Source organism: Macaca nemestrina, chromosome 11 (genome assembly GCF_043159975.1).
Source record: "Macaca nemestrina isolate mMacNem1 chromosome 11, mMacNem.hap1, whole genome shotgun sequence".
Lineage (NCBI taxonomy): Eukaryota > Metazoa > Chordata > Mammalia > Primates > Cercopithecidae > Macaca > Macaca nemestrina.
Window position 1 is genome coordinate 47,492,803 of NC_092135.1, and position 24,382 is coordinate 47,517,184.

Sequence of the window (24,382 nt, forward strand, 5' to 3'; positions counted from 1 at the left end):
CATATCCCTCCAAATTGTGAAAACAAAAAATGTCTCCAGACATTGCTAAATTTCCCTTGAGGGTCAAAGCTGTCCCAATTCAGAAGCAATGAGGAAGCAAAAACTACGCAAACAAGTGATACCATATATGATAATAGAAAATAATTTCACAATGTTGAGTAAAAGCAGTCAGATACTGAACACATTATACAGTTTCATATATATATAATATATATATAGTGTGTGTACATATACATGTGTATGTGTGTATATCTATATATAAAGCATCAAAAGAGGCAAAACCAACCTATACTAAGGAAATCTGGACAGTGGTTCCTCATGGAAAGGGCAAGGGCTGGGGCATGTTAAGTACTTAGAAGGGAGCAGGATGAGTATGTCTGAGGTATTCTGTGTTTTGATCTGGGTGCTGGTTACATAGACAAAAATTTATTGAGGATATATGACGTGCATATATATACATACACTTTAATGTTATTCTAAATGCTGTGGCAATCACTACACTTCATCATTTCAAAATGAATGAAAACTTTCTGGCTCTAGATCATAAGCAACACCTCTTATCAAATGACATGTTAACTAAGCTAGGGGTTTTAAAACAAGGTGTGATTAAAAAGTTATCTCCATGTAGTCCTTTTCAAAACAGGCATTTCATGAAAAGACAAAAAATCTATTTCAATTCATTTTGTAGAAGTTACTTTTACTCCTTAGATCTGCCTATTTCTATTAGAAAAGGTTCAAAAATGAAAGATAATTCTTTTGAAGTTTCTAATGCTGTAAAAACAAGCCCCATCTCAAATGAGGCACCTCTGTAAAGTACTGCAGTTTCTGCCTATTGCTAAAATTGAAAATAGATTTGGCAGTTAAGGCATAGTTTTATTTATCTGTCTCAACTTAGGAGTTAAGAGAGAATTACCTTTTTTAGTAGGGATAAGGACAAGACTCGTGTGTTTAAAGATATATTATCCTTCTTCTTTTCCTGAACATAAATTATTTCAAAGTAATACTCAGACTGGTACCACAACACTTTAATAGACAATAAAGATAAAAGAAAATTTGAAAAAGTAAAGTCTACAATGAATCCAAAATTCTCAACTGCATTATTAAAAAGAACTTTAAAAAGATTAATACAGAAACTTAAGAATCAATAATGATGGTATTTTAAAAATATTGTAATGAAAACACACATTATTGTAACCAAATGTGTGATTTATTTTGGGAAGAAAATAATTAAAACTGAGGCCTTTTTCCAAAAACGGGGAGAAATAACAATAGCAGATCATACCCTGGTTACAAGCTAATTACCACATCTCATACAATGTGGATGTGCTCAATGTGTATTCAATGATATGAATAACGAAGATTTGCAATGTTAAAGTCCCAAATCACTTGCCAATGTTGTAAATTCATAAATGCTGAAATAAATACTTAGAAATAAGTCTATTTTAAAAACTTTAGTATGACAGTGTTTATAGATCAATCCAAAGATCACATACAAATAGTACAGCAAATAAATGGACATTTCTGCTAATTTCCACTTAATTTCTTCATAATATGGCTGTCTGGTGTTGCATTAGTGAAGATACTTCCTACAACTACATGGGTACCCCAGAGACTATGGCGAATCACTTTACAGCATCCAAGGTCATCAACAGAGAATCCTAAATGTCGGTAGCGTTCGTCAGTTTCAAAAAGAGTGTTGTTTGTATATGGTCCAAAAAACTAAGGAAATAAAAATGAAGTATTTTCATTAGTAAGAAAGACATTTTAGTAATAAGTTTTAGGTAAACATGACACCTATCTACTTTAATATTCCAAATATTTAAAAAACTAAGTAAGTAAAAAGTCACATGCAACACTTAAACTGCCTTAACACCCCTTTTCCCCAATTCCTATGCATTCCGGAAATGTGAAATGATCTAGCAAATTTCATGTTACCTAGAATCAAACGCATACTATTGCACATCCTTTAAAGATGGAATAAACCTTAGACAATTATCTATAGTTCACCATCATTTTCAAGACAAGGAAACTAAAGACCAAGCAAGTTTTCCATTTCTCGATATCTTATTTGACTTTGAGAAGAAATGGTATATATTCCTATCTTAAGATTCAGAAAATGATTTGATTACTACTTGTTACTGAAAGATATATCCAGAATTTAAAATGTGACTACAGTAGTAGTTCAGTTATTTCTTCAAAGTATAACCTTATAAATGTTAATTTCCAAAAATTTACTGGTTTAAGTATTTATTTTTACCACCTGTATTTTAATCAATTAATTCTAATAATAATTATTTCTTCCTTACAGAAACTAGACTGTACCAATTTATAGTTTTCAAGTTATAAAAAGTAAACACACTTATGCAATGCAACTCAAATATATAATATCTACTAGTGAGAACAGAAAGTAAAAACATTTCTAATCAAAAAAATTGAAGTGATGGAGAAACTTAACTGTGAGTGATAGAGGTCTCTCAAAAGTTGTGAATTCCAGTGACTCACAGTAGTATTTATTTGGGTAAAATTGTGAGATTTTTAAAAAGTCTTAATCTATTACCAAAGTTATAAACAAATTTTATAATAAAAATCATCTCTACTTCACATAATTTGATTTTCAAATGATAATTACTCACTGCCAAACCAGATGATGGGTCAATAAAGTCAGCCCAATATCCCTCAGCTCGAAGAGCGTAGCAAATTTCCTTAGCACCGTTGATGAACTGCATTGAAAGTCACAAATAATATGCTTAAAGATAGCATTACTAGAGATTGTTTTATTTTTAAATAAAATTTTAAGTGACTATCTTGTTTCAGAAAAGAACTCAAGATTAATAAAAAATAAAAACCAATAGCAAATTAGACTATAAAAGCATAAGATTATTTTGACCATTCCAGAAGATTGTAAATACAACACTTTATTTTAAAAAGACTAAATTCTACACATTTTCTTTTGAATTCTTTCTTACTTTATGAACTACTTCTAATCAGTTCTATGCTACTAACTTCTGAATCTGTCATAAACTATCAACTATGGTTGCTATTTTCTATTATTACGGTGATAACAGATACAGGTAAAATACTAAATAGGTATTTTAATAGAAATAGGTAAAGGAAAACAAAATGCTCTTAGTGAAAAGATCTGAAACATTCATTCGTTTGAAAGAAAGTTGTTTAAAAACATTTACTTGTTTGTGTGTCCTTCAAAATACATCTATCTACTCACATAGTCATGAAATCATTCTGAAAAAACACATAAAAATAATATAACCTGGTAAATGGTGTACTTAAACAAGGTACTTGCTTCTCATTATATACTCTTCTCTATCTTTTGTATAGTGTACAATTACTACTACCATGTGCATGTATAAAAATTGTGGTCTTACCATCCTAATTTATAAGCTATTTTATTAGCTTTATCAGAAGTCTAAGTAGTGAAAAGACAGTAACAAATATTAAGACCAGATTACAATGTTGAAATAAAGAAGAGATCATGAATGTTTAAAAACAAGGGCACACAGCTACTCAGGAGGCTGAGGCAGAAGAATTGCTTGAACCCGGGAGGCAGAAGTTGCAGTGAGCCGAGATCACGCCACAGCACTCCAGCCTGGGCGACAGACAGACTCCGTCTCAAAAAACAAAACAAAACAAAAAAATCAAGGGCACAGTTCCACTTCTGGCCGTAACAGAGTTAACAGGTACTGAACTCGCAATCCTGTTGTAAAACTATAAAACTGATCAAAATACACAAGGTAACTATTTTTAGACCCTGAACAACAGGTGAGACAAGACCTTTGAGAGAAGGGAAACAAATGAAAAAATCCCCATATTTGCTCCAGCTTTCTGTCTGTGGACATTTGCCTGTCACAGGGCAAAGAACTAGAGCCCAAGCAAAATGATGTTGTCACTGGAGCTGAGGAGGTAGAAAGCAAGAGTTCGAGACAGCTGAGGCACCTGGGATTTGTAAGGCAAGGTACTGGAAATGAAGGAGATACATAAAATGGGCTCCTGAGTTAGGCTGCAGAACTATTCACCATAGTTTCTTAGCTAAGGGCTGAGCTGTGCACTCATGAGGCAAGATTCTGAGAGGCCTAGAGATCATGTGTCATGCAGTGCTGGGAGACATGGATTTCCGACCCACCCAGAATGAAAAGACCTTACTGACTAATTGTGGTATTTCAGCTGAGATCTCCAAAAGTCCAAGCCTTAAATCAAGACTTTATTGTAATTCAGAGGTTAGTAAGCTACTGTCCAAGGGCCAAATCTGATCTGGTGCCTGTTTGGATAAACAGTTTTAGTGGACACAGCCATGGCAATTCATTTACATATTGTCTACAGATGCTTTAACAACACAGGGGTAGAGCTGGGTAGCTGAGACCCTAAGGCCTATAAAAGCTAAAATATTTACTATTTGGCCCCTGTTAAACAAATTTTATGGGAGCTCCTTGTTTTGGACTAGCCTCCTGCACTAGGTCGCAGGAGATGAGACCAAACCAGAATGGAGTCACTCATGCTAGGTACTGCCTAATCTAACTGAATTCTGAAACAGACTAGTTTTCAAACAAACAAACAACAAAAAAACCAAGATTCACAGCAACCAATCAGAATGGGCCTAGTTTACCTGAGCCAGCATAAGAAAGCCACCTGTGTTTTAACCCTATGAGGAAAGTAACTTTGAAAGGAATAATCTGCTTCTCGTTTCCTATTGCTGCTTTCTCCAGCTCTTTGCCGTGTATAAAGCCAGCCTCCTCTGCTTAACTGTTTGTAACAATCTATTTTACAGAATGAGGCGTTGCTTGATTCTAGAATTTCAAATCAAAACCAATTAGATCTTTAAATTTGTGATAATTTGTCTTTTAACACCCCTTCCAGAAAAAGTTAGTTGACCTAAGGTAACTTTTCTCTTAATACTTTCTTGTAAACTAACAATAACCATTAAGATAATACTGTATTCTTTAGGTTATCTTCCATATTTAATATTTATTGCTGTATTTTATTAATCCTCACAATTCTTAAAAATAGGAAAACTACTGAATATGGCTTAGAAAACAGTCATTAGAATGTATTTCAATTTAATGAACAGATGTATCATACATAAACTACAAGGAGAGCAAAACAATGCAATGCAATCAAATGTTTACAAAGGTTAACTGAAAGAATCTCAAATTAACACAAAGCTGAAGTATTTTTCTTAGGATTTCTGTTCACCAACACTGACATCTGCTGGAAAAAATTAGAATAGATTTAAACCATAAAATATCAAATATTTACTTGGAGAGCTAGGTGTGGTTCCAAAATAATCACGAAGAAATCTTTAATCAAAAAAATCTTTTTTCACAGAAAATAAAATAGCTTCAGTCATTATAAAATTAAAACTCTCAAGTTGAAGCATGTTGCCATTCAAAGCCCTGAAACTGGTTATAGGAAACTAACTTAGAACTATACTGGAGTCACTATCAAATTAGGTTCAGAATCTTAAACTGACCAAAAATTAAAACTAATGCAATATACATGTGATAATATTCTAGCACTTCAATGATAGTGATGAGTATATATTTACTAAGCATTATTTTAATATGTAAATAGAAAATATCCTACGCCTCTCTATAACTTTTGTTAATCACTATATAATATGCTTGTGATTGTTAAAAACCACACAAAATCTATTAGCAGCTATATGACATTTAAATGTGAAATTATAATATTGCTGAATATGTAAATTACAATACTTTTACAAATAAAAACCATATATCTAATCCGAAAGAAAACATAAAATAATTCCTAATATCCTGCATAGAAATCACTAATGGGATTTTTAAATTCAAGTTAGTGACTTGAACCCCTTAGCTAACCTAAGTTGGAAAGAACTGCTAACACCCAGGGTAAGCTAGCATGACAGTTTATATACTAGAACAATCTTTTTGGTGGGCAAATTGGAAGTGTCTTATCAAAATTTAAAAGGTAGATACACACTGATTCAGCAACTCTCTATTTAGGAATCTATAGATATTAGCATGCATAAAAGTATTTGTAAAAAGATTGTCACTGCTTGTTGCCTATAATAGCAAAAGTTGGATTTTAAACTTATAAATGACTAAGAAACTTCTTTTATAAGAGATGGGAGGTCTCACTTTGTTGCTCAGACTGAAGTGCAGTGGCACCATCAAGGTTCACTACAGCTCGACCTCTCAGGCTCCAGTGATCTGCCACCTCAGCCTCCAGAGTAGCTAGGACTACAGGTACGCAACACTACACTTGGATAATTTTTTTTTGTAGAGACAGGGTCTCACAACATTGCCCAGGTTGGTCTCAAACTCCCAGACTCAAGCAATCCTCTGGCCTCAGCCTCCCAAAGTGTTGGAATTATAGGTGGGAGCCACTGCACCCGGTTAAAATTCTTAAATAACTTAAAAAGTTTATGGTTTACCCATGTGATATAATGCTATGCAGATTTTATAAAGAATGAAATATATCTATGTGTAAGTATGGAAACATGTCAAAGCATACTTTAGGTTAAAAGCAAAACACAGAAAAAAACGTGGGTAAACATTATTATACTGTTATTGTATTGCATACTGTTACTGTTTACTCTTGGAGAGAGCTGGCATAATTTTCACTCATTATTTGACATGTTCTAAGCCCAGGAGAAAGGGAAGATGGGGAGATAAAGGGGGAGATGGAGGAGGAGGGGGAGGGGGAGGCTGAGGGGAGAAGGATAAAGAGTTAATTTTACCTTTTTGTCATTTTCCAAATTTTCCAAAATAGACTTTTAAAAAATAAATTGAGGAAAGTAATAAACAGAATCTAAATTTTTAAGGATACTAGAAAAGCACTTTTATTCTCAAAAAAAATGTAAGTCCTTTAGCATTACAACACTTTGGAGGAAAATGAATAAAGGGTGGAAATGACCTTTAAATGACCTTAAAAAGTCATCATTTTAAGACACTGGTTCACTGTTACTTAGTGACCATAAAATTAAATTATTAGCAATTGAAAGAATTACCTTTTCTAAGAGCACTTCTCTTTCAATTTCTACTTCTTCACTCCAAACAGTCATATCATTCTTAGTTTTCTGTGTTACAGTCAGAATCAGTAGTTTGCTATTAGCTACTTCTGGAAACAGTGATTCAAAATCTACAAATAAGAATAAATATTCCAGGTAGAAAATAATTTGATTTTTAAAGAACAAATTTTTAAAGAAGGTTAAAAGTACTTCTTTAGAAAAATGCTGATTAAGTAAAATTACTGTGGCATTAGATTTTTATAAATGTATATTATTTTTGAAAAGGGTAAAATTAAACTTAGTTTTGTTTACTTCTGCTTTTGTTGGATGAACTGAAATATTACTACCAACAATCCTGAAAGGTAAGTAGGATTACACATTATTTGGGGTTAATATAATTTTCAAAAATGCCTACTAAGATTTTTCAGTATTATATTAACTCATAAAATTATAACTCTAATAATCACCCAGGAGTAAAAATGACTTTAATTTACCCTTAGGAAAAAAGTTATAAAAATTTTACTCTTCCTATCTAATGGCAGCATGAGGTCAGATGTCACAGGACATTTGAAAGCCTTTATCTTGGTCATGTAATCACTTCCAGCCAGATACAGTAAAATATAATATTAAGGTATAGAGCATTCCAATTTCTATAGAGGACATTATTCAACATATTAAAAAATTAGTAACAGTGTTTCAAAATATAAAGCATGACATACCTTTTCGCAGCAATTCTGGACATGTTTGTATCGCACACTCTACTCTGGCACTTTCAAAGTAAGTTTCTGCACTGTTAATTTCTTGTTCAACAGGTGCATCATTACCCTAAGGAGAACAAGGATGTAAGTCAACAAAATCTGGAGTTCAAATAGAACGGTATCTTGCCTGTTATAAACTTGTCTTCCTTAGAAAGCTTTTTGTTTGTTTTTACAAATAATTATAATCTATCTGGGAGGTGAGGTAATGATGTTTCTTCATTTACTCAAACTTTTCTCTACAATGAATATAAGATTTGGAAGTTCAAAAAATGTGAATACAGCAGATCATGACTATATAAATATCCTGATATTCTAAAACTTGCTATGAACAGAAATTGGCTAAGTAACTAAAATGCCATAATGTGTCTCATAATGTTACGTCTTCTATTTTATGGTAATATATTTAATTATCTTTTCTTCTATAATCTGTAAAATGGGGATAATGATACTAACTTACAAGATACATGATTAAATAATACAGCCTCTCCTACAGGAAGAGCTTAGAGGCTTTTATTCAACTGAAATTTACTGAGAGCCTACTATACATCAGGCACTATGACAGGAGAAGGCACTGCAATGGTAAAAAATTCAGTCCTTACTTTCAGCGATTTCAGGCCTAATAAAAAAAAAAAGCACAAGCAAATAAATGCAATTCAATATGACAAGTGCTATCGAGTTACGAATAAAGTCTTCTAGGGGCACAGATGAGGAAGAAACACTTTGCTGGGAAGAATCAGGAAATGATTGAAATGGTGATATTTGAGCTACAAGTTAATATATCTGACAGGTAAAAAATAGATGGTATAGAGATTATGAATTCAGGAGGAAAAACAGTGCAGCAAAAGACAATAAAGTGCAAAGACACAGAATGTTGTATTCAAGAAAAATGGCAAGTATGTTGTGGCTGGAGTACAGAGGGAATAGGAAGTAGTGGCAGATAAGGTGGGAAGGATAAGGGATCAAAATTGTGAAATGCCATTTTTTCAGCATTAAGAAATTTGGACTTTAGTCTACAGGCAATGAGAAATAGCAATATCAAATGCAAAAATTAGCCAGGAATGGTAGCATATGCCTGTAATCCCTGCTCGTTGGGAGGGTGAGGCATGAGAACTGCTTGAACTTGGGAGGCAGAGGTTGCAATGAGCCAAGATCGTGCCATTGCACTCCAGCCTGGGCAACAGAGCAAACCTCTGTCTCGGGAAAAAAAAAAAAAAAAAATCTTGTGGGCTAGAGATTATTACTATCCTCATCTGACATATAAAGAAACAGGAGTGGCCAGGCATGGTGGCTCACGCCTGTAATCCCAGAACTTTGGGAGGCCGAGGCAGCCGGATCACGAGGTCTGGCGATCGAGACCATCCTGGCCAACACGGTGAAACCCCACCTCTACTAAAAATACAATAATTAGTCGGGTGTGGTGGTGCGCGCCTGTAATCTCAGCTACTCAGCAGGCTGAGGCAGGAGAATCACTTGAACTAGGGAGTCGGAGGTTGCAGTGAGTCAAGATCGCACCACTGCACTCCAGCCTGGTGACTTCATCTCGAAACAAAAAAACAAACAAAACGACAACAACAACAAAAAAGAAACAGGAGCTTAGAAAGGTTAAGTATTTTCCTCGAGGTCACAAAATTAAGTAAGCTGCAGAGTCAATCTTTGAACCCAGATTTATTCTATCTTCATTGTGTGTCATGCTATAATGACTCTTAAAAATCCAGGTAAGACAAACAGGCCTTGAACTCTGGCAAAGAATTGAAAGGACACTAATATTTTAGGAGCAACTTGAGAGAAAAAAGCGATGTGATTTTTATATTATTTATAGTGATATGATGGAGAGAGAAGGTTGGTGCTCTAAGTTTTATCTTAGGAGAAAGGGGAGGATGGTTATTCCACTAACAGTATTGGTTATACGGGAGTTAGAACAGGTTTTTAAGGGAAAAAAAAAATATTACTTCAGTATTAGACACACAAAATCTGGGGACTTGCGAGACATCCAAACAAAGATGGTTCAGTAGGCATATAGAAATATAGAACTGGAAATGTCAGAAACAGAAATACTGAATTAGAAATTATAAAAACATAGACTGTGGAGGAGCCAACGGATTAAGTGTCCAAGGGGTGATTCAAATGAGAAGTTGTAGGACAGAAACTTAGGGGAAATGTAATTTAATTGACAGACAGGAAGAACAAGAAGCCAAGAAGGCTGAGAAGGAATTATCTGATAAAAACATAGGACTGGTCAACTGTGTCTCAGTGTCAGGTCATCTAATATAACTCAAAAGTAAGGAATTGCTGCTGCTTATAATATGGCTTTGATTTAAAAAAAAAAAAAAAACTCAGCCTAAAACTATGCAAAAATATGAAAAATGATAAACATCAGGGGTTTGACAGGAACCCTGAATTGCATGTAGCTTTCCACTTTAAACAATCACAAATGCAAGTTAAAAATGTTTAAAAATGAAGAAAAAAAAACCAACCTTAAGAAATTATTTAAGAAAAAATAAACTTATGAAACTGGGTCCTTTTTATTATTATATCTGAACAATTTCAGAGATCGCAAATTTTTCTTAAGCTTTTAAATGGCTAGAGGAATACAGAACCAGTTGGAATCAGCTCCATGTACAAATTTAATTGCCATTTATTAAAAGTGAAAAACAGGAAACCTAAATTTCCAGTATATAGATATAATTACATTATATCTATACTTAAAAACATATTTTTGAAGAAATATTTTAAAAATATTATAATCTACAGTACAAAAATTATATAGCAAACACTTTGTAGAGGACAATGCCAAGTCTTCCAAAGCTATATATGCTGTTTTTGTATATACAGGTATTGGAATTGATTTTTAACTTTTTCAACAAAAGTAATATGCTTATAATAATCAAGAGTAATATAGCATTAACAATCAGGAAACCACAATAAATGTTACCAACAATTTACCTGAAATTCATTCACATATTGTGCCATCACAAACTCATGTCTTTCACTTGATAAAGGTTCTGCTAGAACATCAGGCAAAGTTTTATGAACCAGGCTTTTCTTCTGTGAAGAAGTCCCATTGAGGTGACAATCAAAACCTATGTTCCCAGGAAGCTGGAACCTCTGATCTTGAGGTCCGAAGGGTCCCATAGTTTCATCAGGCCACACTGTTCGAGAGCCTGAAGAGAAACAACAAAAGGAACAGTTTCTCCTTAATAGTCAAGTATATTGGTAGACTGAAAGAATGTTCTTCTTAAAATTATGTATATTTTTATCTAAAAGATCTTTAAAATCTGTTTTCCTGTGTGAATATAGATAGTTTCCTATTGTTTCCAAAACACTAATCAAAGCAACTGATTGACAGATTACAGGCAAGTCTGTTATTAGGGGAAAGACTGAATAAAATAATCCATACTAAGAAATGCTTGAATGTCATTAAAAAGAAGACAATAAACCTTTACATACTGACACTGAATGAAATCCAGGATACAATGCATTAAAAGAAAAAGCTAAGTCAAAGAACAGCATGTATAATAACATTTACATCCTCATATTTGTGTATTGTTTTGTTCTGTTTTGTTTTTGAGACAGGTCTCTGTCATCCAGGCTGTAGTACAGTGGTGTGATCGCAGCTCACTGAAGCCTTGACCTCTGCGGTCCACCTCAGCCTCGCAAGTAGCTGGAACCACAGGTGCACACCAAAATGCCCAGCTAATTTTGTTTATTTTTGGTAGAGACAAGGTCTCCTCCTCCCTCAGCCTCCCCAAGTGTTGGGATTATAGTCATGAGCCACTGTGCCAGGCCCATGTTTTTAAGTAAAGAGAAGATCTAAAATGAAAGACGCTAAACTTAGTAATGGTCGTCTGGAGAGGGTCATTCTGCTGCTGTTACCTGGTGGCACAAAACATGAATGGGAAAAAAATTATGCATCACGTGACCTAATGCTCTGTTTACCAGCCACGTGAGTTAACATGGATTGCAAATACAGAACAAACCACATTACTTTATTCACTTAAAACTTAAAAACAATACTAACTTACAAAAAATTCAAAAAGATTCAGAAGAGAATAAAGTAGAAAATTAAACTAAAAATTACTCAGAGTAGCGATCTGGGCTTACAGAAACAGGGACAACTGCTATGCATATTACTTAGCAATAAAAATAGATATTTAAAAATATCCTGTCAGAGAACTAAGTAACTGAAAATGGCTATGTCAGTATGGCTGCCTCATTCCTAGATCATGAGCCACCATATCCCTCTTCCACACTTAGGGCATACATCGCCCATCAATCATGGAACCATTTCCTGCTGAACCCAGACGATGTCTCAAGATTCTCAACATAAACTCTAGTCCAATGCTTCTCAAACTCTAAAGACGTACTTAAGATACATCTGGGATCTAGTTTAAATGCAGATTCTGATTTAACAGGTCTGGAGTGGGGCTCAAGATTTTGCATTTCTAACAAGCTCCTAAATGATACTGATGCAGATCATGTTGAATAACAAGGCTCTATATAGACAGCCACTAATGACTACTCAAGTCACTTCCCAAGAGAAAACCTGTTAGCTATTTTTGAACAAGATGGTTTTTAAAGGTCTAACAATCTCTAGTTCTCTTTACAGAAAACACACGTCCCATATTAATAGTAGATTTGGGCAGTGGATTTGACCGTATGTTTACTGGTCATTTTAGGTTTTCTTTTCTGGGAAAGGCCTATTCATGTCCTTTTGTTTTCTGATTTTTCTTTCAGGTTGTCTTTTCCTATTGATCTATTACAAATTCTTTATATATTCCAGATACCAATCCCTTACATAATTTGAATGGCAAATCTTTCATTTATTATAAATATATGGTTAGTCTTCGGGTGATGTAAATTGGGGAGTAGTCAGAGAGTTAGAAAACTTGAGCAGGATGGACGGCTCTGAATGCTCAAGTGAACTTAAATTACACTGTAAGTAATGTGTGCCACGAAAAAAGGATTCCATGTCCAATATCTTTGGGACACATTAGGTTAAGTTTCTAAGAGTCTTTAATATTTTAGTGTGCATTATAAGCCTCCAAGACAGGAATATGGCATATAGCATTTCTCAAACTTACCTACCACAGAGACTATCCCCCCTACCCCCACTTTTTCTTTTTAACCTTGAATAATGCTTCATGGCTTGACGTTAGTCTGGGAACTACTGCTGAAAGCAATGAAAGGTAACAGGTTTTTCAAGAAAGTGATGTGGTTAAAATATTTTAGAATGATTAGCATGGTAGCGGTGTACCAAACAGATGAGAAGAAATAGACTTTGTAGAAAGCAGGTAAGTTAAATAAACACTAACACATAAAAAGTACAAGGTACACTTATGAAATTTAGCAAAGAATGGGAAGAAATAATAATATGGTTTAACAGGACCAAAAGGAGATTTGTTTCAGGGAAGACTCTATGTTTGAAGATAGAAAAAGTTTAAGAAGTTTTAGAAACCAGTACTTATTCTTTCTTCCTTTTTTATACTGTAGCTTTCTGACATAAATATATTTAGGCAGAGCTGTGATTCATTTTCAACAGAATAAACACAACTTCAGAAAAATCCATTAAGCCTTAAGAAGAAATATTAGAGGAAATACAACTAGAAATGTTTTGAAACAATTATAAGTAAAGCAATAACAACTTTCACTTGCATATATCTGGAGGTGCAGCGGCCACATGAGACTCATCCGAACCTGACGATCCTGCAGTCGAAAAGGCTCTGGGATTGACAACCCTTTTAACTAAAGAGCAAAATCCTGGGAGATAGGAAACCAGTCTGGCTCTGTTACAAAGCACCTAAAAATGACACAAAATTAAAATTATTTCTTCTGAATATAAATGTTATACTTACATAGACAATCTCTGGCAAATCTTCACACTGCAAGGTTCTTTTAAAAACCAACATTCTACTTTTACTGAACACCTACTATATGACAAGCATTATGTATATTTGTAATTTTAAAACTAAAAATAAATATTGAAAAAAAACAAGTAATGAGTTAGTTTGGGTAAAAGTCTATGTACTTTTCAATAAAGGCTAGAATTCAAGAGTGTCACACATGAGAGAACAGACATCTAAAAGTTGTCTTACTTAAACACACTAAAAAGGTAGCACAACGAAGAAGATTCTTCTATCCTCAATAAAGAACTCTCAAAACATCTCTTTGGACCAAAATCTGTCACTTTCGAACTTTCCTCTCTTCTTTTACTGCTATAAATTATGCTAATTCTCTCCCATACTGTCCTTTCATTGTAGTTTCACGGCAATGTCTGCTTTTCTCCATTTCAGCACATATCTTTGTGGTACATTTTTTTCTACTTGTATGTTCACTTACTAGACTGTGAGATCACGTATTACAATGGATGAATGTGTAAATATCTTTCATTCATAAATTTTTTCACAAAGTACTTGGGTCAGAACAATTTAATGCAGGGATTGGCGAATGATTTCCCAATACAGCCCACTGTTTTGGTAAATAAAGTTTTACTGTAACATAGCCATACTAATTTATGTATTGCCTATGGTCACTTTCCCACCACAATGGCACAGTTAAGTCGTTACAAGAGAGATTCTATGGCCCACAAAGTCTAAAATATGCACTATCCGGATATTTGTATTAAAAAACACACACACACTGGCAACTCTCAGTTTAGTGAAAAAGATATTAAGAACAAACACCAAATCATCTGTGAAATGCTATGAAAAGATTTGAATAATTATTAAGAAATCTTTGGGAGAAAAGGTAATTAATTTCATGGAGGATATACTAAGCTTTGAAGACAATAAAAATTTGCTTGGGAAAAGGTGCATTTCAACCAGTGACTTTCAGGAACAAAGGAATAGAGACATATTTCAAAGAGTGACAAATTCAGTGAGGGTAGGTATAAGAATGCAATAAAAAAAAGGTTTGAAATTGAACTTATGGGCAACTATATAAGACTGTATACTTAACTCAGATGGTAAAGGGCTTGTTACATCAAGATAGTCAGAATTTTAATTTGTAGGCAGGAAAGAGTCAGAGTAAACTGACAAAAACAAAGGCTGTTTCAAGAAATGTACCACTAAGGGCGGTATAAAAAATGGACTGGAGGAGCAGTAGAGAGGTGGTGTGAAAATTAGTTACTAGGATATTGGAAAAATCCAGCCATCTGACACTTGAGAATTATTCTATTTCCCTTTCACAAAGTACAGTATTCTAAAATTCAACCTATTTTTTCCTTCCACCTTTTCACCGTTAAGTATAAGAGTGCATCCTAACTGGTCTTTTTGTCTTTCTGACATAATTTCCTACAAATTTACCCTCACTTCCCTTACTCTACTTTTCAATCACATAAAAATATCTCCCCGACATTTCCCATATTTCTCTTCATTCTTTATACTGCCGTAAGATTTCTTCTAGAAGATACTGTTTCCTTATCATTCTAGAAAATTCTAGCAAATTCTTACTTTTTAAGACCTGTATAAATATAACCTCCTTGGTGATACGTGTCTCCAAAGAATTCTGTCTGCCTAAAATTTAAGCAGCCTCTCTTGGGGTCTGTACCCAACATGCCCAAAAAAACAAAAATGGTAATTACTTGGCTTTTTACTTACAAAAAACTCAGACTTTTGGGTGTTTATATATTACAAATTTACCTTTACAACTAAAGATATTTAAGAGAATGCACCCAAGATCTAAAGGAATCTAAAATTTCAAATTCCAAAAATATTTTCAGCAAGGGCTCAAAATAAGCAGCAGCAAAATAAAAGATTACCTGAAGGGGACAATATTTGAGAGCATGTAACAGTAATAATCAATTGATGTTGGACACTATGGGTCCAAGTTCTATAGTAAGTGCTTTACATATACATTGTTTTATTTACTTTCCATAACAATTCTATACACTGTTATTAGCACTAGTTCCAGGATGATTAATCTACAATCTGCGATCATTCACATCGTTTCACAAGCAAAAAACAGAAGCAAAAGGAAGATCATCCAAATTATTTCAAAAATTGCCTATTATTAATTATTATTTCAGCCTGTCTATCAAGGCCATTAGATTATATTTTGACATTCTTTTCTTGGTGATACAACTTTTAACAAAAGTTACATAATTACTAGTTTTGTTCCTAGCCTAAGAAAATCCAATCACCAAATTTCATTTTAATGGCAAAATAAACCAGTATCTAAATTGCCTACTGAAAGGGACAGTTGATGACAGTACTAATCTGTTTCAAATCTTACCCGTTAACCTGTAAGATTCTCAAATCTTGGGCGGGTGCAGTGGCTCATGCCTGTAATCCCAGCACTTAGGGAGGCAAAGGCGGGTGGATTACCTGAGGTCTAGCCTGGCCAACATGGTGAAACCCTGTCTCTACTAAAAATACAAAAAAAAGACAATTAGCCAGGCGTGGTGGTGAGTGCCTATAATCCCAGCTACTCGGGAGGCTGAGACAGGAGAACCACCTGAACCCAGGAGCCAGGCTTGCAGTGAGTGGAGATCCTGCCATTGCCCTCCAGCCTGGAAAACAAGTGTGAAACTGCATCTCAAAAAAAAAAAAAAAAAACAAAACCTCAAATCTCTAATTGTGGAAGTGGAGTATTTTCTGACCACCTGACAGATTTTATGACTGGTTTAGCTGGTGAACATAATAAAAAGTAATTGCCAAAAAGCAAGACAAAATTACAGCAGAGACTTCATTCTAGTTTGAGGGTAAGTACATATTTTATATATGATTAAATTCAAACTTCTAGACTTAGGAAGATGACATGCTATTGTGTTTTAACTTTAAAATCCTTATTAGTATATAAAAAGAAAGTGCCTTTTGTGCACTGCCTTTGGACTAGGTTCTGCTTTTGATCATGTGAGAAAATACAGTCTGTACAAAAACTAAAAACTGGTAGTTTATGCAGTGCATCCAAATCTATCCAGATATTTTTTGCAGCCCCCAGTGTTGCAAGATATTTGAATTAAATACAAACATTGAGTAATTGAAATATTTACACAAAAGGTCCAGAAATTTGGCTCTTCCTGAAAACTCAGAAGACCTGGCAGTATTGGACTCACATAACCAAATGGCATTAGTTAGCAACAAATCACTGTGGCTAAGGGAAGGCTGCTCCCCTTTTAACAGAAAGGCTTTGTCATAGTCCCCATGAAGGCATCTTAATTTACCTGTCTAGACTCTGAAACATCAACATTTTTGCCCCTTGTTATGAAACACCTATCTGCATATTTCATTAGTAACATCCATCCAGAATTTACAATCCATATAAATTAACACAAAAATTGTTAACGTACATTTGGATACTGAAACTTAAAATTTACTTTAATATGAACTCCTTTCTAACAAAAGACTTACAAAAGGATCTTCCCTACTGAACTATTATAATTTATTCATTTAAACCAAAATAAAACCAGGTCAAATAATAGCTTTCTATTCTACTTCAATTAATTTCTCTCCTTTGAAAGTGCCACATACTTCTTTTACAGCATTCTTTTTCTGTGCAGGTTACGGGCAGGCAAAAATTCACCGTAGAACTTGGCCAAGACTAGTAATCTACTCTTATGACTTGTCTCTACAGTCACACTTGAGACTTAATATATCATGTTCAATTACAGAAATACCATCCTGGCTAACTGCTGCCATATAAGTCTTCCTAGTACACAGCTCTAAGTGAATAATCACAATTTAAGGAATAAAGTCTAAATTACTGAGTTCGGCATTCAAGGTTCTCATTTACTTGGTACCAACCTCACAATTCAACCTTATCTCCCACTTATCTCTTTCACACATCTTACATTTAGGTTAGCAGGGAGCAATGACTTTTTTTCAGAGGGGTAGGCGGGGTGGGGAGTTCTATGAATATACCTTCCTGTCCTTCCCGCTCATATTTTAGACTATACAAATCTCACCCATCTTTCAAACCTTTCAAAAGTTAAATGTTTCCCTCATGAAGTGATCCCAAACTCCTCTCCACAAAGCCTTGAATCTGCATTGCACCTTTGTGTACGTTCTAAAAAAATTATTACTTTATACTTTAATTGTAGCTGTTTTTATATATGTCTTATGACCGCTACATATGAATTCTATAGATAGGATGTGTCTAATCACTGGAAAGTTACAGTCAATAAATATCTTTGGTGTGTGAGAGTATCTCCTGTTCTTATTTTGTAGGATTTGGAAGGTCACTTCCAATACAGAAACTGTTGAAAAGAAAAGAAAAAAACACCCTTCAGTTTAGCTAATCTAAAAGATAAAAAAGGGCCTAAAGTTACTGAAACGCTGTATTTAAAAATACCGAAAGGGTGCTTGAATTTCCACATCTGTACAAGTCAAATTGTATAAGTGTATTTGCAGTGAAAAGAATGCTACCACCTTCAAAGCATAACACAATTTCACACCACTTGCTTCCCCTGACATTTTTGATACATTATGTCTAACACTATGCCACCCAATGCCATCATAATTAAACCCGTTCTTTCATTTCCTAACATTCCCAAACTAGTTTACTATGCTGATTCTTAGGAGATAATGTACTCACATTGGCCATCTCCACTGGAGAGGGCAGTTCGCAAAATAGCTTTCCTTTGGTAAAGTTATTCCTGGGAAAGAACACAACAAAACAGACGAGTGACGGATTAAACTCCAACAACAGACAACTGAGGTAACGTCCACTCTTCGGAGGTGTGTCCTCCACCACGTCAGGACCAAAGTCCAAGCTCTCCCCGTACCCTAAGGAGGCCAGAACTCGCCCCCATACCGGGCACAGATCCCCCGGCCCGGAGCGGGCACTGCAGCTCAGAGCCCTTCCGGTTTACAGCCGCGGAAAATAAACTCGGACCAGATCGGGGCGGGGAATGGGGGCTGGGCGGCCACAATTCAGTCCCGGGAATCGAAGCGGCTGCTTTAATAGAGGTTGGGGCTGCATAACAACAGCTCCAGGCAAAGCTTCCGGCTAAGCTGAAGGATGAGGAAGCAGAAGAGGGACTAAAGACAGAGGGACAGGATGGCTGGGGACAACGACAGGGACCCAGTGAAAATACAGGCAATACCGAGGGCTGTAGCCCTAACACGAGCAAGTTTGGAGGGGCTAACGTGGGCGGAAACCGTCCGTACCAGGCACCACCACTGTCCCCAGCTGTCCCAGAACCAGACTCTTCCTGCCGTTAAAATGGCGGCGGCGACTGCAGCTGTGGTAGCGCCTACGCTGGCGGTGACCAGGCAGAAGAAGTTGCTGCTGAGCGCGTCGATGCGAAGGATCGCCGAACCGATGATGCGCACGCGCAAAGTAGGCCTACGTGGAACCGACCTGTCACTGGGTTAAACGCATGGGAGGAGAAAAGGTGGGGCGAGGGTGATTTGGGTGGATGGAGAGGAGGGCTCCCAACCTGCGTTAGGCGGTCAATTAACCTTCATGAACTCCTTGATGCGTTTGATAGTCTTCCCATCTTAAGCCTTTCTTACTGCCTCCAGGAGATACAGTCTTCTTTTTGTCATAGTTGTTTATTTTTCATGACTCGCTGTTTTTGAGCGTAGGACACTTACCTCTTTCTGTGTTCCCATCCCTACCACAGTGCCAGGCTCTCAATATGCTCAATAAATAAATATTAGGCGACGGATTTGTAAATCGTATATCATTTTCATGTATCTAATACGTTTTTTAAAAATTGACTAAAGCCCATAAGCCTATATTTTATTTCAGCTGTCCTTAGTTTTCGGCCTGGTGTTCTTTTCCGTTCCAGGTTCCTGTCCGGAACACGTCACCATGTCGCTCCAGGCTTCTCTGGACTGTGACCGTTTCTCAGACTTTCCTTGTTTTTGATAACCTTAATAATTTTGAAGCGACTTATCGGTCATTTGGTCAAATGTCCTTCAATTGGGTTTTGCCTGTATTTTTCTCAGGCATTGACTGAGGTTATAGGTTTTTTTGTTAAGAGGTAAGGTAAAGTGATCTTCTCATCACGTCATGTCAAGGGTATATACTATCAACATGACTTATTACTGTTGATGCTAACCTTTATCACCTTGTTAATGTAGGGGTTGTCAGGTTTCTCCACTGTGAAGTTACTCTCTCTTTGGAAGGGCATCACTCTGTGCAGCCCAACTGTAGAAATGGGAAATTGTTATACTCCACCTTTATGAGGACAGAGTATCTTCATAAATTATTTGGAATTCTTTTGCATGGGAGATTTGTCTGTACTCCTGCATTTCTTTAAGTATTCAATCATTTATGTCAATATGGACTCATGGATATTGATTTTACATTTTGGGTTATAATCCAATACTACTTTATTTTGTTGTTCATATTGGTTCCAGCTTTGGCTATTGAGATTTCCTTTAGTTGGCATTTGTGTCTTTTTGACACACCCTCCTCTTTTTATGTTTGTAGATTTTTTTCTTGAGCATTTTCTTAATTTCTGTAAGATGCTCCAGGCTCATCTTGTATATTCCCTGCCCCAATCCTAGAATCAGCTACTTCCCCAAAGAGCCAAGGGTCCTTCTAATGGAAAATGATATTAGAAATAAAGATTTGGACATTTGGGATATTGTTGCCTCTAGACCCTCTCAGCTGACAGAGCAAGGAAATGTTCGTGCATATGCTAACCTGACTAAATATGCATATCTGTAAGTATTTATATATGTATCCATCTGTATCTTTGACAGCTACACAGGAGTTCTAGGTTCAAGTATTAGAGCTGTTATCTTCAGTGCAATTCCAGCACCACACGGATCATTGTAGCCTTCTCCCCTTGCTTGTCTGTAACCTCCCACTCCAGTGTGAGACACTTGGCTGTCATCGTCTGCCATCCATTTACCTAATTGTGCAATTACAGGTTACATGTATAATGGATTCAGAACCGTTAACCCATATTCAGAGTACATGTATAGTTGTTTCTGAATCGTTATCAGGTATACCTGTGAGAAACAGATTTACCGATTAGAGTACAATGCTTATGGATAGTTCTTTTGCTTTTAATCTTATAGACTCCACTTATTTTCAACTGAAGTCAGCAACCCTCCATCCTACCTCTACCTGGCTTCGGTCAAGTTATTTTATATGCTCCTAATACAGTTGTAATCTTTTGCCACAATCTGCATTACCTACTGGGATTCTTTGAGTTCCTAAGATTTTTTTAAAAATCTTCCTCCATTTAAGTTCTCTTTGTGCAATCCTCATATTGCATATTTATTTTTTTTCTTTTCCTGTACCTAGTAGCAGACAGCTGGTCAGTAATGGGATAGATGTAAAACATTTTTTCACTTTAAATTTTCTTTCTATAGGGTTTGACAAATCCATACATAGTGTCATGGATCCACCATTATAACAGTGTCATACAGAAAAGTTACAGTTCTAAAAAGATCCCCTTTGTTCCATCTAGTAAACCCTCCCACCTTCCTATACCTCTAGCAACCACTGATATGTTTACTATCTCTATAATTTTGACTTTTCCAGAATGACATAGAAATGGAATAATACAGTATGTAGCATTTTCAGACTCGTTTTCTTCACATAGTAATAGCTACATTTAAGATTCATCCATGTTTTTGTGTGGCATAACAGTTCATTCCTGTCTTTTTATGGATTCCTTTTTAAGATGGTCTGATAGCTCTGTTGCCCAGGCTGCAGTCCAGTGGCACGATTATAGCTCACTGTAACCTCAAATTCCTGGGCTCAAGCAATCCTCCTGCCTCAGCTTCCCAGGTAGCTGGGACTACAGGCACACACCATCATGCTTCACTAATTGTAAAAACTTTTTTTATAGAGAAGGGGGCCTCAAACTTCTGGCCTCAAGGGATCCTCCCACATCAGCCTCACAAAGCATTAGTATTACAGGTATGAGCCTCTATGCCTGGTCTTTATTTCTCCCTTTTTGATCCCTGAATGGTATTCTAATGTATAGATGTACCATCATTTATACCTATTAAAGAACACTGTGATTCTTCCAGTTTTTGACAATTGTGAATAAAGCTGCTATTAAGTATTTAAGTTCAGGTTTTTCTGTGGACATGTTTCAAATCAGTTGAGTAGATATCTAGAAGCATAATTGCTGGCAATTGTATTTTTATAAGATATTTGAAAATAGTTCTGCTAGGTTATTTGAGCATTTCCCCACAATCATATAAACAGTTAATTTAAGAAATGCTGTTCTATGTTAATAACATAGAGCAAACTTCATTCCACTCCTGTCTGGTTACCACAAATTGGTGATGTCCGAATGAGTAGGCTTTACAAATCACAGGCTGACACTCCTGCAGCTGTTCAAATCAATGAATACTCAATCACAGATAAAGGAGAATATCTTGGAATGTCTTTGTTAAGGATATTCAGAGAAGGAATTCTAGGACTTTCCTTGGAAACCATCTGATAACTCAAAGAACCTTAATCTTAGGAAATTATCCCTGCCCCAGAATCCTCATGTTGTACATTTATTTCCTCTTCCTGTATGTAGTAGGAGACAGCCGGTCAGTTGTGGGATGGAAGTCAAAACATTTTGACTTCAAATTGTCTTTTTCTTTAATTGATTCTTTTTTATGCTGGGAATTTGTTGCTCCAAAAGTAGGCCAATTACTAAAGTCATCAGACTCTCTCTCAATTTCTGAGATGTGAAATTGAAGGAGAGCAGCATATTTTCTTACAGAAAACGCTAGATATAAGGCACAACCAAGGAAGGGGTGGCAGCTCTGTTTCTCTGTTGTGACTTCATGATTCCTAGTTAAAGTCTGTGGGTGTCAAGTTGTTCAGTGATGAAGAGAGCAGAAAAGTGCCAAAGAAGCTGGTGATTTGAGACCTTTACTTTGCAAACATTAGTCATAGGAAACTAGAGTTGAGAAGAAATTCTAAATTTGAAAAGTGAATTCTAGATTATCCTTCCAAACTAACTATGTCCAGGAGTTACTAGCCTGAAGACCTCTACCACCACTACTGATGCTATTTTATAAAGGCAGAATGTTGTATGTAATGGTACAGGTATAGACTAACACTATATGGCCCTGATTGGATTCTTGAATCTGACATTTCTAGTTGAGTCATTGTCTTAGTCTATTTTATGTTGTTATAATCCCACAGACTGACTAATTTATAAAGAAATTTATTTAGCTTATGGTTATGGAGCTGGAAGTCCAAGAGTATATGCTAGAATCTTCTAAGGGCCTGTGTGCTTCATTATCCTGTGGCCTGAAGAAATGTAGGGGATTGAGAACATTTCAGGCAAAGGAAGCAACATGAATAGAGGAATAGAATCCAAAAGACTGTGGGCAGTTGGAGAGATCCACAACTAGTTCAAGGGATTGAGTTGGAGGTAGATGGGGACCAGATCATAATTGGTCTTTAGTGCAATGCTAAAGCAGATATAATCTGGAAGCAATGAGAAGTAAGTGAGCAGGTTTAAGCAGTCATGCCATTATTAGATTTGTGTCTTGGGAAGATCCTCTGGCTACAGCTCAGAGAATAGATGGGAAGGGTGTTGGGCTGCAATTGGATCAACTAGTTAGGAGACTCTTGTAGTATCCATGAGGAAGAACACAAAAAGCCTGAACTAAGGGAAGGGGAGAGTTAAGGAATCAATATGGCATAGCTATCCATGGGTTGCTGATGAGAAAAAGAGGACAAGTTGAATCTTCAGCGTCTACATTTTTGATTTGAGATATGTGGCAAATGGAGTTCCTTTTACTGAGATTGGGAATCCAGTAAAAAGTGGATATTTGTAGAATATATCCTATGTGGATAGGCATTTTTTCAATATCTATTTTAATCCTCAATAATGCAGAAAATTGAGATATTATTATCTTCATATTATACATGAAAAAACGAAAGCACAAAGAGGAAGTATATTACTGAAGCTTCTGGGGCTGGATTTAAATCGGGTTCTGTTTGGTTTAAAACTAGTATTCCCTTTTTCATAGGATACTTCCTCCCAGGAAGAAAGCAAATTTAAGGAGAATAATATGCTTAGTTTGAATTTTGAATTTTAATTTAAGATGCCTGAGAGCATTCACATGGGTTTTTGTCCAATAAGTCATTTGAAAGGTCTATTGCTCAAGAAAGTTGTTTGTTCTGCTCAATGAAATAAAAGATGACACAAGCAAATGGAAGAACATCCAATGCTCATGGATAGGAAGAATCAATATCATGAAAATGGCCATACAGTCCAAGGTAATTTATAGATTCAATGCCATCCCCATTAAGCTACCAATGACTTTCTTCACAGAATTGGAAAAAACTGCTTTAAAGTTCATATGGAACCAAAAAAGAGCCTGCATTGCCAAGACAATCCTAGGTCAAAAGAACAAAGCTGGAGGCATCACTCTACCTGACTTCAAACTATACTACAAGGCTACAGTAACCAAAACAGCATGGTACTGGTACCAAAACAGAGATATAGGCCAATGGAACAGAACAGAGCCCTCAGAAATAATACCACACATCTACAACCATCTGATTTTTGACAAACCTGACAAAAACAAGAATGGGGAAAGGATTCCCTATTTAATAAATGGTGCTGGGAAAACTGGCTGGCCATATGTAGAAAGCTGAAACTGGATCCTTTCCTTACACCTTATACGAAAATTAATTCAAGATGGATTAGAGACTTAAATGTTAGACCTAAAACCATAAAAGCCCTAGAAGAAAATCT

At 35.7% G+C, this 24,382-nt stretch overlaps 1 protein-coding gene across 1 annotated transcript; it reads right to left on the reverse strand.

Moving 5' to 3' along the window:
* Window positions 1–1,010: 1,010 nt before the first annotated feature.
* Window positions 1,011–18,996, reverse strand: LOC105492680 (metabolism of cobalamin associated D). The gene is made up of 8 exons (XM_011759917.3): window positions 18,864–18,996; window positions 18,289–18,349; window positions 13,411–13,555; window positions 10,702–10,919; window positions 7,720–7,825; window positions 7,001–7,131; window positions 2,634–2,720; window positions 1,011–1,719 (listed from the first exon to the last, which is right to left on the reverse strand). The coding sequence occupies exons 2-8, from the start codon at window positions 18,295–18,297 to the stop codon at window positions 1,525–1,527; spliced, it is 891 nt and encodes a 296-aa protein (XP_011758219.1). The 5' UTR covers window positions 18,298–18,349; window positions 18,864–18,996; the 3' UTR covers window positions 1,011–1,524.
* Between the last annotated feature and the right edge of the window lie 5,386 nt (window positions 18,997–24,382).

What these genes read in the sequence shown, in the direction of transcription:
- LOC105492680 (XM_011759917.3), bottom strand. An exon ending in GAGAAGTGCTCTTAGAAAAG is followed by an intron (nt 2,721 to 7,000) that starts GTAATTCTTTCA and finishes CTTTCAATGCAG; the next exon opens with TTCATCAACGGTGCTAAGGA. An exon ending in ACCCATCATCTGGTTTGGCA is followed by an intron (nt 1,720 to 2,633) that starts GTGAGTAATTAT and finishes TTATTTCCTTAG; the next exon opens with TTTTTTGGACCATATACAAA.